The sequence below is a fragment of the Pholis gunnellus genome, assembly GCF_910591455.1.
Source record: "Pholis gunnellus genome assembly, chromosome: 9".
Classification (NCBI taxonomy): domain Eukaryota; kingdom Metazoa; phylum Chordata; class Actinopteri; order Perciformes; family Pholidae; genus Pholis; species Pholis gunnellus.
This window is the reverse complement of record NC_136535.1, coordinates 24,520,312-24,536,309: the sequence shown is the minus strand read 5'-3', so window position 1 is coordinate 24,536,309 and position 15,998 is coordinate 24,520,312. Positions and strand designations below refer to the sequence as shown.

General features: G+C 44.8%; 3 protein-coding genes across 3 annotated transcripts; 1 reads left to right on the top strand and 2 right to left on the bottom strand.

Moving 5' to 3' along the window:
• Positions 1 to 569: 569 nt before the first annotated feature.
• On the bottom strand, positions 570 to 6,262 carry dhrs12la (dehydrogenase/reductase 12-like a; the record flags this gene model as incomplete). The annotated part of the gene is made up of 10 exons (XM_079166130.1): positions 570 to 685; positions 1,733 to 1,870; positions 2,438 to 2,528; positions 3,229 to 3,333; positions 3,457 to 3,518; positions 3,623 to 3,704; positions 3,831 to 3,926; positions 4,008 to 4,090; positions 4,494 to 4,627; positions 6,207 to 6,262. The coding sequence occupies 10 exons, from the start codon at positions 6,260 to 6,262 to the stop codon at positions 570 to 572; spliced, it is 963 nt and encodes a 320-aa protein (XP_079022256.1).
• A 1,458-nt stretch (positions 6,263 to 7,720) lies between these two features.
• On the top strand, positions 7,721 to 12,182 carry ap1s3a (adaptor related protein complex 1 subunit sigma 3a). Its single transcript, XM_079166726.1, has 5 exons — positions 7,721 to 7,930; positions 9,213 to 9,391; positions 10,052 to 10,160; positions 11,374 to 11,511; positions 11,598 to 12,182. Exons 1-5 carry the CDS (start codon positions 7,928 to 7,930, stop codon positions 11,631 to 11,633), a joined length of 465 nt encoding a protein of 154 aa, XP_079022852.1. The 5' UTR covers positions 7,721 to 7,927; the 3' UTR covers positions 11,634 to 12,182.
• Positions 12,183 to 12,357: 175 nt separating this feature from the next.
• Positions 12,358 to 14,283, bottom strand: scg2a (secretogranin II a; the record flags this gene model as incomplete). The annotated part of the gene is made up of 1 exon (XM_079166921.1): positions 12,358 to 14,283. One exon carries the CDS (start codon positions 14,281 to 14,283, stop codon positions 12,358 to 12,360), a length of 1,926 nt encoding a protein of 641 aa, XP_079023047.1.
• Positions 14,284 to 15,998: the final 1,715 nt, after the last annotated feature.

Below are 15,998 nucleotides of genomic sequence, written 5' to 3'. Positions count from 1 at the left end.
TTAAAAAAGGCACACAGCTAATAGAGAGAGCACTTCAGCCTGAGCTCAACCTGCACATCAGGAGCACACGTTACTTATAGATGTTAAATAGAAATCACTTTGCACGACAGATTGAACCCATAGCTGAATTAATAATAATTATGATGCAGCCCGTGTGAGTGACTTTGGTCTCATCAGATTCCCATCTGATTGACAACTTTCTTAAAGTCACAGTAGCAGACTGGTTTGTTTTGTGAAGGTGCTCTCTCCATCATTTAAAAAGGCAGCATCACTATCGAACACTCGTACAGTTATTTTTCTTAAATCCTCATGAAGTTAAATAAGAAAATGTGTTATCATATAAATAGTTCTGAAGCGTTACAAACGTCGCTCATCCCTCCGTTATAGGTGAGTTTGATCTGGGTTTCACAGCATAACTTCACATTTCGTCCCGTTTCTTTTATTCCGGCGACCACAAGTAGAGTCAACGCCCTCGTACAGAACAGGTCTCGCTCGCTGCAGTGTATTAAATCATCAGAGGGATGATCGGTGTGAACAGAAGGTGTTAGTGTCGACCACTTCCTGCCGGCTCAGTGGGGCTGAAACGTCTTGGCCAAGTCCTCCAGCAGAGACATTAACTTCTGCTCCTCCAGCGGGGAGCTGTGGGTCCAGGCCAGCGGCAGGTGGGTGGACACCGTCTTTCGGTCTGCGCACAAACAAGATGGATGTCAACATGTTGACTCTGGTGTGTGTGTGTGTGTATATATATATTCCCTAATTCCCAGTTCGAGGTTGAAGTAATATTGATTTCTACCAAAGAGAGACTGGCTGTCGTAAAAGGCAATAAAAGGCCAAGCACTTGTACAAACACGTCTTCTCAGGTTGGCTGAAGGAAACGGTGGATTAGTTTTAAACCCTCGTCCCTTACGGCAACTAATCTAACAAACGCAAAGGTCCATAGTTCATTTTAAGACCTTTAAATACTATAATTAATAAAGTAGGATGGAAAACCAGAAGAAAAAAACCTGCGTATGTGCAAGATTGGATCCCACGTTTTCAATTTTGGTCAGTGTTTTCCAGGACGGCAGTAAAATATTGCAGCCGTCACCACTTTGTCTCCTGCAGCAGTTTGAGCTCAGCGAGTGTTGATGTGAGATAAAGAGCCTGACTGGTGTTTAAGCAGACGCCTCGGATATGAAGGAGAGCCTAACAGATGTGATAATGTCACTAATGGTGTTACATAAATACAGAGCAGCAAGATGGACCAACCGAACTAGAATATTAAAAAGAAATGAAGACGCCAGTCATAATACATCACATTAAAAGATGAATAAAGTATGTTTGTGTCTCTGCTGAAGTGAGATTTTTATATTAAGTTACTGCCTTACTCTACAAGGCCGCTGGGATCATTGTGTGTGTGCTCATAGAGGCACTGTACTCTCTGGCAGTATCTGGCACCAAAAGCAGCCCAGTCCAGCTGCAATGGACGCAGGCCAAGCCCTCACACACACACACACACACACACACACACACACACACACACACACACACACACACACACACACACACTATGGCGACCCACGACTGACAAACGTGTGATTCAGCCAATAGTGTTTGCTTCTCTTCTCCCTGTATTTTGCAATCTTGGGGTACTAAAATTGTATTTCAGTCTTATTTAAATCTACTGTATATACACGTGATATATAATAGATAAGCGGGTAAAAGAAGGATTGCTTGTGGTTTCGCCACATACCTTGGTAGAACAGGCCGCTGCGGTTGGCGGTTGCAGCCTCGGAGACGGACAGCCACACCACGGTGTCGGCCCCCTGCTCCGGGGCCCGCAGGCTGTCCTTCATGGAGCGATGGAAGTCTGGCATGGCATTGGCCACCGCTGGGACAGAGATGGAGAGAAAACAAACTCCATCACGCACAGAAGGCGTTTGTTGCATTTTCCACCGAAACACCAGAGGGCGTGCAAACATAATGAACTGTCAGGAAGCGAGTGTAACCGGCAAGACGCCACAAACCAATCTCCACAATGCAGAGGAAGCAATAACTGTAAACTCATATCTCATATTCATGGACTACTTTATTTCCCTCATACAAGCCCTGCAAAGAAAGAAGTCAAACCATTTGATTTGGCTGCAAAATATTATATATAATATATATAAGTCCTCCTGTTTCTAAAGCATCTAAAAAACAAACTGACTCACAAACTTTTATCAGTGAACTCTTTGTGACAGTTGGGTATTCGCACACAACTTACAGGCCGTGATTACGTCATTTTCTGGCGTGTGCACCGGCTTCATTACAACGAATATAAACCACGCTGTAGGTAAACATTTTTAAATATATATATATATATATATATATTTAGTTGAATTTCTCCACAAGGTGGTTGCTTGCTGTTAATTGTTACGGTGGTTCTTGTGTGTGTGTGTGTGAGGGGGGGCGGTACCTGGAGTGTCGACCCAGCCGGGATGCATGACGGAGAAGTGGATGTTAGTGTGAGTCTTTGCCAGCTGCTCTGTCATCACCACCTGCTGCCTCTGGAACACACACACACACACACACACACATGAATAAACGTGTCTTCAGGTAGATTCTGTTCGGTGAGGACGTCTGAAGGGTTGGACTCCGAGCAGGTGAGGCTCACACGTCTCTTTTCACAATGAAAAACAAAAAAACAAAGAAGTGACGCAGACTCAGATCCAGGCTCTGGTTTCATGTCGATGAATCATCATCCAAAGAGGATTTATCTGTCGAGGTCTTGTGAAGGCTGATGCTCTTTGAGATGTTTTGGACGGAAACCTCGTTCATATGCAGCATCTTTAAATGTGGCCAATTCCATCCGTGAAGATGGATCCAAGATAAGCGGGACATTTGCAGTAGTACAGAAGGAAAGGGGACATCAACAACAAGAGACAAGTATAATAAATAAGTAATTAAACCGTAAAACTAATAAAAATGTAAATAAGATTTAATCAGACTCAATGGTCGAGTTCACATTAATAATAATGAACTCTGCAATCATTATACAAATAAAATATTTAAAACAAATCTAAACAAACAAACATATTTTAGTATCTCATGAATTAATTATATAAATGAATAAAAAAAAGGCTCAAAGCTGCTGCAAATATCTACCCTGTATCTTGTTGATGTAGCAGACACGTAGCAAAGGACTTATCACGCTAGTCTATGTCTATGTCTGCTTCCTAACACTTGAAGGCGTTGAAGCCCTCTTACTTTGTGCTGGGCGTAGACCATGGTGACATCAAAGCGGCCCCTCTCAGACTGCAGGTTCCCCGTCCTGAGCTTCTGCACCAACATTCCTCCTGAAGACACTGTGATCTGAACCGGGACGAAGGGAAACACGGGTGAGGGGCGGGAGGAGAGGGAGCTGGGGTTGATGTGTGGCGTGATATAAAACACACAGTTCTGACTCTCGACAGTTTGTGTCTCTCTCTGACTCACCACTCTGGGATCTGCGCTCTTCTCCAGCAAGGGAATGAGACTCTTGGTGAGAATGTAAACCCCTAGTGGACAACAATCCAAAAAAAAATTAAATCACAACTATCCCAATCTTTCCCTCTCATCGACGCTTCCTTCGCACCTCCCCCCCCCCTGACCGTTGACTCACCGAGGACGTTGGAGGCGAAGCTCTTCTCGAGCCCCTCAGCGTTCACGTCCCTTTGACTCATGATGGCGCCGGCGTTATTGATCTGCGTAGATCACGACACAAAGACAAAGAGAGGAGCGGTGAAGTAGGTGCTAAAACAAAACCTAAAGTCAACACTGACAGAGTGAAAATCAGTAAAATAATAATAATAATAATAATAGTCACTCACCAGTACATTGAGGGCCTTGTACTTCCTCTTGAAGCCCTCAGCAAACTCCCCGACCTTCCTGGTCTCAGACAGGTCCAGGATGTGGACATACACCTCCTGTGATGACAATTTAAAGTGTGTCTGTCCCGCATATACTTATCTTTTAAACGCCTGTTTAAGAAGTGAGTGATACTGTACTTTATTTCCGGTCTCTTTGACGATATCGGCCCTCGCCTCCTCGGCCTTGTCCTTGTTCCTGCACACCATGTGGATCGTTCCACCTGCGACATCGAGACGGAACAAACGTTGTTCTTTTTTTCCGGCTGAGGAAAACAGCATCTGAACACATTTATTACTTTGTAAGGGTAAGATGTGTGAGGGCTAACGTTTCTTTTTTACCTGCCTGCACCAAGTGGTTTTAACTTTGGAAAGCGCAAATTATTTATCATTATTATTATTATTATATTATTATTATCTGGTGCTGTTAAACATGGTGCTACCCGGGTCTGGGGGGGGGGGGGGGGGGCTGTAAGCATCGCTCACTGTACGGTTACCTGACCTGTCGATGGTTTTTATGATCCAAAATTGGAATGTGTCACGACCATCATCGCTGCAGTTACTCCCCCTGATAATAGTAGTATTAAAGAAAAATAACTTTTACAATGCATCAGTGTCCTTTAGCACCTTTCTTGGCGATGGCCATGGCGGTTGCTCTCCCGATGCCGCTGTTGGCTCCCGTTATCATGAAGGCGCGTCCGGCCAAGGACACCTCCAGGTCCTTCTCCACAAACCTCTTGGAGGCGGCCAGGAAGGCACTCCTGCAGGAACGACAGGAGCAAGTGGTTTCACCTTGAATGCACCCACGCACAGATCTCTGTGAAGTAAAGGCAGGTCTGAGAGGGTTTGAGTTCACGGAGGGTCAGTGTGTTTTGAGGTCAGCCTGTTTACTGTATACGTCTCTACTGTACGGATACAATGAAGACGAGAGTGTGCCTGGCATCGTCTCTGATGAAGAAGGGGGTTTGGGGTGAGACGACCGACGGTGACAACGGGATCGGTGTGTGTGTGTGGACTTCAATTGCCCCCATTGTCCTGGATGCCATTGTTGAAGGAGGAGGAGGAGGGGGGGGGGGGGGGGGGGGGGGGACGCTGAGCCTAAATGCCCGCTCTGTTCGATGGTGTCATGCCGAGAGCTATTAGTGTCGGGTCAGAGCGGGTTGCCGGGCATCTCTTTGGGAGAAAAGATAACACAGAACAAAGGGTGGAGAAGGGAAACAATCACAAAAGCACCTCTTCAGGCGACTTGGCTCGCTGCGTCGGGGTGAGGAAAGGCGCCTTAGGGGCTGCAACAGATCACATATATAGGACTGATAAAGTGTTCGGAACGAACAACCGACGTACGTGGCTCCACGCTGAGTCACCGTAAACTTTGCAAAGTTCATAAATCAGTGATTCAAAGATGCGCTGCAGCTCCATTCTGTCAAAATGTCTGCGAACTGTTCAACAACCAGTAGAAACAATGAGCTGACCTCATGTAACCTAAACACATCAGCTTGATATCAGTACCAAGGCTGCGACTAATGCTTCTTGTTGTAGTTGACTAATCTGATGATTGCATTCTCAATTACTGGATTAATCATTTGGTCTATTAAATGTCAGTAAGTTGTCCAAACAGTCCAAAAACCAAAAGATGTTTCGCTTGCAGAGAGAGAAGCAGCAAATCCTCACATTTAAGAAGATGAGATGCTCTGCTTGATAAATGACTTAAATGATGGGGCACTGTTGTTGTTGTTGATTAACTAACGGACTAATTGTTTCAGGTCTACAAATCCTGATGTTAACTTTTATCAGAGAGATTTGTATCAGCCTAATATTTAAGACACAGAGGCCGTTTAAGGCAGTGTTCCCTGATTATATTATATTTAAGACAATGAGTGGCCCAAACTCACCTCTTAGGATCTATCCACACAGACAGTCATACTGGTATATTTGTTTGTTTTTTGCCTAAAATGATGCCTGTAAATGTTAAATATGAACTCTAAGAGTCCTGTGATTTTAACCCTCATTAGAATCAGAAATACAATAATATTACAATAAAATCACGAGGCAAAGAGAAGAATTTACGGTATTATTATTAGCTGTCACCCTTTAATTTATCTTTACATATTATATACATGAATATGATGAGCTGCATTAATAAAATCCCTTCGAGCAAAGTTATAACTGTGAAGTGATCTGAAATAATAAACATATTGTTCCTCCACACACACACACACACACACACATACGCGCACACACACACATTCACTATGAGCATGCACGAGCAGCAGGGTCACAGGCTCCTAATATATCTCGTATCTCAGCGGTATGAACGGGTTCAGATGAAGAGCATCTTACCTGGTGAACTCGGTCACTCCCTTCAGGAACCAGGCGGAGTTGCGGTACAGAGACATGGTGGTGTGTTTGCTCTGGAAGCCTCTCGCTGTGCGGAGCTCTCTCCTCCGCTTTTTTACCCCCACAGCTGGACCCGAAACCACGTGTGGCTCCGTTGAATTAACAACAGTGGGCGCGGCCACCCAGCGGCAGGAGGTTCTGTAGACTGTCATCTGACCCACACTGACTCTAACTGAAATTAACGGTTACAGCAGGCTAACAGGTTAGCTAAGCTAACTACTGTTATATACCTGCCGTTTGAAAACGTTATTCCTTCTTCTGTAAGTACATTTGAACAGTACAAAGAACAGTTAGTGGTAAAATACGACATGAAAGCATAAATAGGCTTATAGTAAAATCAAAACATGAAGTAAGTTATATGACAGGAGGCGGGCTTTGAAGCAGAACCGCCGTGTGAGCAACACTGCTAGTTCAGGCTAACGCTAACTAGCTAAGTTAGCTTAGTTTAGCGGACATTTATGCTAGCAGTGTTTCGTTCGTTGAAATATCCGTTAAAAGTGTCGATACACTAAATGAAATATTATTTTTTTATTTTAATTTAATTTTTTTAATGTATTTTTTTTACAACAAAAAAGTCATAATTATGAGATAAAAGTCATATTTATGAGATAAAAAGTCTTATTTATGAGATAGAAAGTCATACATCTCATTCATGAGCTCACTTCAAATCACATTCATGAGACACTGTCTAATTTCAGATTATATTTTAGAGGAAATGGTGCATAGTTAAATCATTTCACGACAGGTTAATAGCAGACCACCTCAAGGTGTCACTCAGACAGAACCAGGACATTCTGCTGTAGCATTTCAAAATTAAAGCCCTTCAAAATCTCATTCATGAGCTAACTTCAAATCATCTAATAATAATTTGAAGTGTTATAAAAAGTATTTTCTCAATAATTCCAGACAGTGACTGATGTATATGCGTCTCCACCCACACTGAAAATCAGACATTTACTGTACCAATTAAGTAATTTTTCAAAGTAAAAGTCTAAAAAAAGTTCAAGTCTTGAAGGTGCTGTCAAAACCTAATAACATATAATCACACAACTCATTTCTGACAATGGGTGATATATAAACCTTCAAAAAGAATGTAAGATGTTAAAGATGAAAAAAAAAACATTTAAAAAAAAGACTCAAAATTGAATCGCCTCAACTTTGAACTTTGAAATTGCGCATGTCCGCCATTTTCCTCACCGTCATTTAGAAAAAGAAACCATTCGCTGTGCTGTCTTTGCAACGTCTTTGTTGTGTCGTTTATTTTCGGGTGCTTAACTTATTCACAGTGACACTTGAATGTTCGCAAGTATATGTGTGTTATATATTCCTAAACAGACTCTTACTGACTACAAATGTGCAATACTACCAACTGTATAGTGCTTTAAATCAACATCTCCCCTCTCTCTCTGTCTCTGCACTGCAGAGATTCACCTGTCTGTGTTTGCGGTTAGCCAATCAGACGCTGGAGCTCAGCGTGGGGAGTGGCTCTGGCTGGAGAAGGTGAGACAGAGAGAACGTGCTGACTTCCTGCTGGGAAGACCAAAAACATGTTGCTGCATCTCCAAAACGCACAAGACACACAGTAGGATAGTAGTCCGGGGGGGGTTTATCACAAGCCTGGAGGAGTTGAGTTTTGGGTCACTTCTGTTTACTGCTGTCACAAGATGGTGAGTACAGCTTGTTGCTATAATCTACCTGTTGGCGAGTTCATGCAGGTTATTACACTGTAATAAATACCTATGTCAGATTTATCACATGTCACAAAGTGAAAAGCTTGCAAAAATTGGATTGGATAGTTTTTTGCAGTGTGACAACCATGTGGTGTCAAATGAATGCAAATCTCAAGAACGTTGGTTTCAGTTGTTCCTTGTTTTTACGATTTAAACAATAAGACGACTCTAGAATACCACTTGAACTAATCGTATAACCTGTAAATGATTGAACCCAAGTCATTCTTCATCCTTGTCCGGCATGTACTTGTGTTAAAGTTACACGTTCCTTCTGGTGTTTGGTGCTGCAGGCAGAATCAGTGCACCTCAGTGCAAAGAGCTTCCATTAATTGCTCTTGCACAACACCACACTTTGGATTTACAGTCATTGCACCTCAAAGGCGCTGCAGATGTGTTTGGTCTTCATTCACATTCCTAGTTGTGCAATCTAATTGCTGTTTAGTGCAACCCTTGCTCGTTTTGCTTTAGCTGCGGGCAGCTTAAACTGTTGTTGGGAGTTTTATTACTGTGTGTGTGTGTGTGTGCGTGTGTTTGCACATGCTTGTGTCTCAGTGAGTGTGTGTGTGTGTGTTTGCTTCATTGTATGGCTGTGTTTGGTTTCCTCTGTTGAAGCTGCACACACACCATTAACCACATTGTAGTTGTCTCTCATGACACAAGATGTTCCTCCTGTTTGATCATTTTATCCGTAACACACACACACACACACACACACACACAGACTGTAAGAAGTGGACGTCACTCATTGGTTTGTAGACTGCAGTTTTGAAGCCTTGAGTTTGTCGATTATTTGGATTACAGCCGTTTTTTGCAACGTCTCTGGTAACGGCAGCGACCTGTCAATCACAGCATAGCCCCGCCCTAAAGCACACCCTGCTTTATGGTCTGTTTGACTCTAAATGGACAATAATTTACTAAATGAACATCATGCTGTATTGAAGAAGACTTGAAACTAGAGATTGAGACCATAAACTCATGTTTACAATGTTTACTGAGGTAATAAATCAAGAGAGAAGTAGAGTCATTTTCTCATTGACTTCTATACAACCAGAGGAGTCGCCCCCTGGTGGACATTAGAGAGAATGCAGCTTTAACAAATGAAGGCTTCGCTCTTCAGAACCTTGGTTGCCGCCTGCTAACACAGCTGAGACAGAAATCTTTCATAAGTTTGTGTTTTCTGCTCTTTTTTTTTTTTGTCCCCACTTCCTGCCGTCTTCAGATGCGCTTCCTGTTGCTGTTCAGCCGTCAGGGGAAGCTTCGGCTGCAGAGATGGTTCACGCCAGTGACAGACCGGGAGAAGAAGAAGGTGATCCGGGACATGATGATGCTGGTGTTGGCACGTCCACCTCGCTCCTGCAACTTCCTCCATTGGAGGGACCTCAAGGTTGTTTACAAGAGGTAACTACAAGAGACGCAGCTTTTTATCATTTGTGTTACATATTTATGAGATAAAAAGTCATAAATCTCATTCATGAGCTAACTTCAAATCACATTCATGTGATTACAAGCTAACGCTCAGGGTTTCGTCATCTGCAGTCCTTTTCTGGCAGGTAGAGACGTGGGTGTTGAGCAGAAACCACCTTTGACTTCCGTTTATCCTTAATGATTAACAGAAGACAAACACACCCATTCTCAAGACCTGGATGGAGTAAATGGTTAAACATGCAGAGGGTGACCTAGATTACTGACAGGACCGTGATCAGCGCTTATCCTGTCATGTTTTTTTTTACTACCTTCAGTCACAGTAACAACCTTGCAATAATAGGAAAGTTAGTGGGAAAATAACGGGAACACCTCACAATATCACATGTTCTAGTGCATTGTAGGGATGCCCCCCTGAAACCCGGTTCTAAATGAGTAAAACCCAGAGTATTGATAAGGTCTGGAGTTAACGGTTCTGCTATCGGTACATTAAAAAGTGCCAGAGTGAGATGACTCTGACACACACGGTCTCCTCAGAGTGCTGTAAAATGTGCTTATAACGTTTCCTCGTTTCTTCACAACATCGTGTGGACCATGATCGCCGTCACAGCTGACCTTTATCCTCTCCATATGCAGGTATGCCAGCCTGTACTTCTGCACCGGTCTGGAGAACCAGGATAATGAGCTGCTGACCCTCGAAGTGCTGCACAGATACGTCGAGTTGTTGGATAAATACTTTGGCAACGTAAGTGGAGCTCACACAGCAGTCAGAAAAAGGTCTAATCGAGCAAGCTTTAAACCAATTAAGTTTATAAAAGATGACCTACTCTTGTGTCTCATAATGTTACGTATTTAATGAGAGCCTTTTTCACAGAGGATCATTTCAACACAATTAAAATGAGTAGAAGATTTCAAATGTGCCTGATGTTATTCACTCTGCTGCTACAGATATTCAGACCAACGCTAACAAAGAAAGTAGAGAAAGGAGACTCGATCGTTCCATTTTCTGTCATGGGACCATCTTTTGATGGCTCGAAGTAAGTCAAGGGTCAACTGTTGTTTAGTCATCTAATAGATATTCACAACTGATACACGACGCTTCATCACTTCATCCGTCTGATGTAGCTATGTGACACGCTAACATTGCACCTGTTTTGTATGTGAGTGTTTAAAACACCGGCATTAATATACCGCAGCAACAGAAGACTCTCCACCAGTTTAGAACCCGGCTGCATGAGCATTCCTATGTGCTCCGGTTCATCCCAAAGGTGCTGGATGGGGTCGAGGTCGGGGATCTCTGCAAGTTCTTCCACATCTAAATCAGAAAAGCGTTTCTTTATAGTCCTGGCTTTGTGGACATTGTCGTGTTGAAACAGGAAGAGCCACAAAGATGGAAGCGTGTATAAATATATATATAGCGTCTGAATTAAGATCTCCCTTCATTAAAACTCAGTTGTGACAAATAAAACACCTGAAGGAACGTAACACTGTGAGGTTTATTGCTGTATATGTACACTGTTGTACAAGGATCTGAACCACAGACGCTCCTGTGTTGCTCTCCACTGCAGGAGTTCAGTCATATCGCTGCTCTCCACCCGTCTGACTCCCCCTGGTGTCCACAAGGGGCCTCGGCTCCAGAACCACTGGACGTCCGCCCTGCTTGTTTTTGATTTGCACAAACAAGACGACAGCCACTCCCGTCTTATTTACAAAAACTCAAACAATGAAACTGAAAATGGTGGGAAGAGAAGATGGGGAAACAGGGAGAGATATGAAAAAAAGAGTGTTTGTCAGGTTTTTATTTCTTTCAACAACTTGCCTTTCCTATATTCTTAATAATATGCAACCTGGTCCTCCAGAGTAGTGCTGTTTCTCCTCTTCTCTAATGGCCAAAATGACCTTTCAAGGTAGTTTAATTCATCTCTACTGTAATGCATGGCATGTTATTCTGTTTCCAGGTGTGTGAGTTGGACATCATTTTCAACTTTGAGAAGGCTTACTTCATCCTGGACGAGTTCCTGATGGGAGGAGAAGTTCTAGAAACTTCCAAAGTAGCCGTGAGTGTGTCTATGGAGGAGGCCGACACACTCCAAGAGGTACTTTAAGGGCTTGACGGACGCTTAATGAGCGTAGTTCTTTATTCTTATGACTCACACGAGACGTATCTCTGCTCTTATCACAGACGATGGAGGAATACATGAGCAAACCTGCCTACTGAGCCACGAGAGCACGAGGACGTCTCAAAAGGTTTACTACTCCGCATCATTTCTGTCTCATGACTTATGATGACTCATTTGGAACAATGCTGCAATAGCATCAATGTTTACACGTAGTTTTTAATACTTGTTTGGATCTTTAAGTGCCTTTTAAGCCTCATATTTATCAATCTCAGGGTTTTATGACTGAAAGGAGTCTGTTTCTCCCCAGTTTATTGACATGTGTTTTGTTTCTTTGTAATTCAAACGAATGCATTGTGTGTTTGTGAGTAAATGAAGAAACACGACACAGTAAGGAAAAAATAAAGTCAATGCTTTATTAACCTCAGGTATGTCACATATGACCACATTTACAAAAAACAAATAAGAATAAAAAAAAATACCCACAAGTGAATCTATGGGATCCAACACTGATTGGTTGTGTGCGTGTGTGTCTGTGAGCGTGTGTGTGTGTGTGTGTGTGTGTGTGTGTGTGTGTGTGTGTGTGTGTGTGTGTGCATTGAAAGGCTGGTGAGTTACATGTACTGGTTGTTGAGCAACAAACTCATTAAAAAAAGCATCAAATGAATGTCTAACCACTCATATTTCTGCTAATAAATAGGAACTTTTTTGTAAACCTACAGAATAACTCACGTTTTATTCTTCAAAATACTTTATTTCCACCCGCCACCAGAACATTATGTATACTATATATATATATATGTGTATCTTTAGCCTTCTTTATATTCACTGGGCCGTTTCGGCGTCACTTTCTTCAGTTTCTGGGTTGAGGGAGCTCAGCAGCTTCATCACCGCCTCGTTATCAAAGCCTTGCATTTGTGTTTCGCCGCCCCTCTCCTCGCCCTCCGACTGTCTCTTTTCATTCAGGCTTTTATCTGAGTCCGTTTGATCGAAATACGCCTGCATGGCCCGCTCAAAGGAGCCCGTGGCGCCCTGCCCGACCTCGTCCCGCTTCTGGCCGGCCTTGTTGCCCCGGTACGTGGGCCTCGGGTACCGCGTCAGCATCTGAGCCGCCAGATACGCCGCCAGCTCGTCCTCGTCCACGGTGTCGTCGTAGTCGTCGTCGTTCGACGCGCTGGGAGGGGGGCGCCGCTGCTGCGTGGGAGCGGACGCCCCCGAACGCCCCGCGGGCAGAGCGTGAAGTCGTGACGGCGAGCTTTTGTACTGCTTCTGCTTCCTGACGGGAGCTCGGTCCTCTGCGGCCCCCAACCCCAGGATGTTCAGTATCTCTTCCGTCCTCCGCTCCTCGGGGGTCTTTTGTCTGTCAGGAAGGCGTCTGCTGTAGAATTTAGCTTCGGGAATCTTGTGCGTCGTCTTCTTCGGGGAGATCTGAGAGAGCTTGTTTTCCGCTCTGGATAATCCGCTGCTCTTTCGTGACATGTCTTGATTCATCGTCTCTCCGGTTTTGAGCATGTCCACCAGGTCCTCGGGTGGGATCTGGTATTTTTGGGAGATCTGAATGAGCTGGTAGATGGCCCGCGGGTCTATGCTGTCTCTGTACTGCGTCTGAGCCACTCTCCTCTCTGCCCTCTTTTTCTCCTCCTCCTCCTCTATCTCTCGCTTGTGCTCCTCCTCTTCTGTTTTCTCCAGCACCTTCAGGAGGTAGTAGTCCACCAGGTTGGCCAGGTTGTCCGGGTCGTTTGATCTCTTGACTGGGAAGCTTTCATCGCCGTCCTCTTCGTCGTCCTCATCGGCTTCCTCGTCATTATCGTCGACGTAATCGAGCCCTCGGTTTGCCTCGTGTTTGTTGTCCCTCTCCTCCTCCTCCTCCTCCTCTTCTTGGTCTTGTAGCGGACCCCAATCTGCGAGATCCCCGTCATCGTATCCCGCATCCCTCACATTGAACATATCGCCTTCGTCCGCATCGTCATCCTCCTCCTCCTCCTCCTCCCCCATGTCGTCCTCCTCGTCCTGGCGCCTGTGCATGCTCTTCACACTCGTCAGCTTGTCCAGTTCGTCAAACACAGACTGCAGAGTTGCCAGGTTCTGAGGCGTGTACTTCTCCTCCACGTTCTCGTTGGTGCGCTTGAAGGGGCGCCCGCGCTCCAGGTCCGGCCCCCTCTCGCCGCCCTCCTCCTCCTCGTCCTCGTCCCCCTCGCCCTCCTCCTCGTCCTCGAACATGAGCGGCAGCTTCTTGTGAGGCAGAATGCTGTGCTGCTTCTGCTGCACCCTGGGATACGCGCCGTCCGCCACGGCCGGCTTGGAGGCCTTCTCCATCTGCTGGAGGGTGGAGAGCACGGCCTGGAGCAGCTCCTCACTCTTGTCCTCCCTTCCCTCCTCCTCCTCCTCCTCTTCCTCCTCCTCCTCTTTGCTCTGCATAGGGTTGGAAGCCAGCCTCAGCATGGCACGCAGCCTCTCGGCGTCATCCATGCGGCCGGTGGCGTCGTACCCCGCGGCGAGGGGGGCGCGCTGCTGGGAGTCCGTGCCGGTCCTCTGACGGAGACCCTCGATGTACTCCAACGCTTTGAGCATGTCGACGTTGGAAGTCTGGAGGACGTCGCCCCTCTGGGAGTCTGACTCACTTCCTCTCAGTCTGTGCTCTCTGAGGGAAGCCCCGTGAGCGGTGGGGGAGCCGAGGAAGAGGAGGATCAAGAGGAAGTTGGCAAAACAGAGGAGGAGAGGGCTGGCGGAGGTCTCGGGGAGTGACGGCATGGTGACGCCTGCAGAGGGAAGACAAAAGAGACTCATGTCAGCGCTGACCTTTACACGTTAAGCCAACAGGTTCGCGCCGGTTACCGCTCTGGCGTTTCTCCTGCTCTCATCATCACTTTAAATGTCCGGTCTGATGACAGCACAGACCACGGAGACATTTGAATCGATCCAAAGGCAGGACGTTTCAAATCTGATTGGTGACTTTTTTGCTCCGCTGTAAACCAGCTTAAATATAATATAATATAATATAATATTTATCTTATTTATAATTCTATTGAATGTCTGAACTGCCTGAAAAAAATCCAGCTAAATAAAAAAAAAACCCAGTTTGCTCACTCGGTAGACTTTTGTTTTACTTGAATCATGCTTATTGCTTTAATTCCAATATATATATATTTTTAATTTTTTTGAGATTTTTTTTGTAGCTCTTACAGTTTGCATCAAAGCAAAAATGAAAGATGCAGCAGCAAGATTGCTGAGAAGCAACTAGTGACCAACCTTCTATTTAATAACGATAATAATAATAAAGTGGTATTTTCCCGGGTGATCAGTGTTAAACATCGTGTCTCTGTATCTCCTCCACCCCTCTGCCTGTTGTTGATCCACACTGAATCCTGCCGCCTGTCCTCCAGCAGCAGCAGCGTCGTTCAGCTCCGTGTAAATCTCATTAGTCGTCAAATGTGCTGCTCTCCGCGAGTCACGGCCCGGTTGTCAAGGTAACCCGGTTTAGGCTGTTGTTCTCATGGAACCTTTTCCTTCAACCGACGAAAACCTCGTAACTCCCAGTTATTACTGGTTTGCACGCGGATTTAAACGGGCTTATAACAGGCGTGCAAAATGCATTATGACACGTTTTTTAATGCAAATGCATATATTTAAATTGTGTTCCCTTTTTAAAACACGAGGCGAGTAAGAACGATGCAGAACTCACCAGATGCGACGACGCATCAACAATTTCTGTCCTTTTTTTGTATCTGTTTACTTTTTTCCTTTCGCTTTTCCAAAACCTGAATTTAAATTGCAAAAACTTCTTATTTATAATTTTTTTTGTTTTCACGTGATAGAAAAGTAGCATTTATGAGCTACAAAAAAAAAGAGAGTGCACGCAAATCTGAAGCGTCATGAGAACAAAGAAACTGCGGGGCGACCTCTTCTCCTCGGCGGCTGTGGCGGTGCATCAGGTTGGCAAAGAGCTACAGAAACAGAAGTAACTCAAAAAATAAAAAACCCTCTCTGTTTTGTATGTGGAAGTAAACTAAACCCAGAGTCGTGTAACGTGCAGTCAACATCCGAGTCTTACCTTTCGGTAGTTTAGTCTCTGGCGAGGCTCGTGAGTGAGCTGAGCATCTCTCTGTCTCGCGGTGCGGGTCTGGTTTCAGCACCGCGGACAGCTCCTCATGCTATTAGAGGAACCACCTGACTCGTGCGTCAGAGAGTGATGGAGGAGGATACGTAGTTAGGCGCGCGCGCCCGCGCACACACGCACACACACATACGTAGTCGTTCATTTGAGTCAGCCAAATGAAAACTGCTTCTCTCTCTTTGAAGCTGTGAAACTAGTTCTGACCCAGTGCATAATAATAATGGCTTCTGTCGCAGCGTGTGATGAAATTAATACATTCATAATGGGGCTATATTTAGGACCATTGACTGACTGAAGGGCTGATAAGACTGTAATGTGAGGTCATCGTGAGGTTTATTAGCTTGTTTTATTA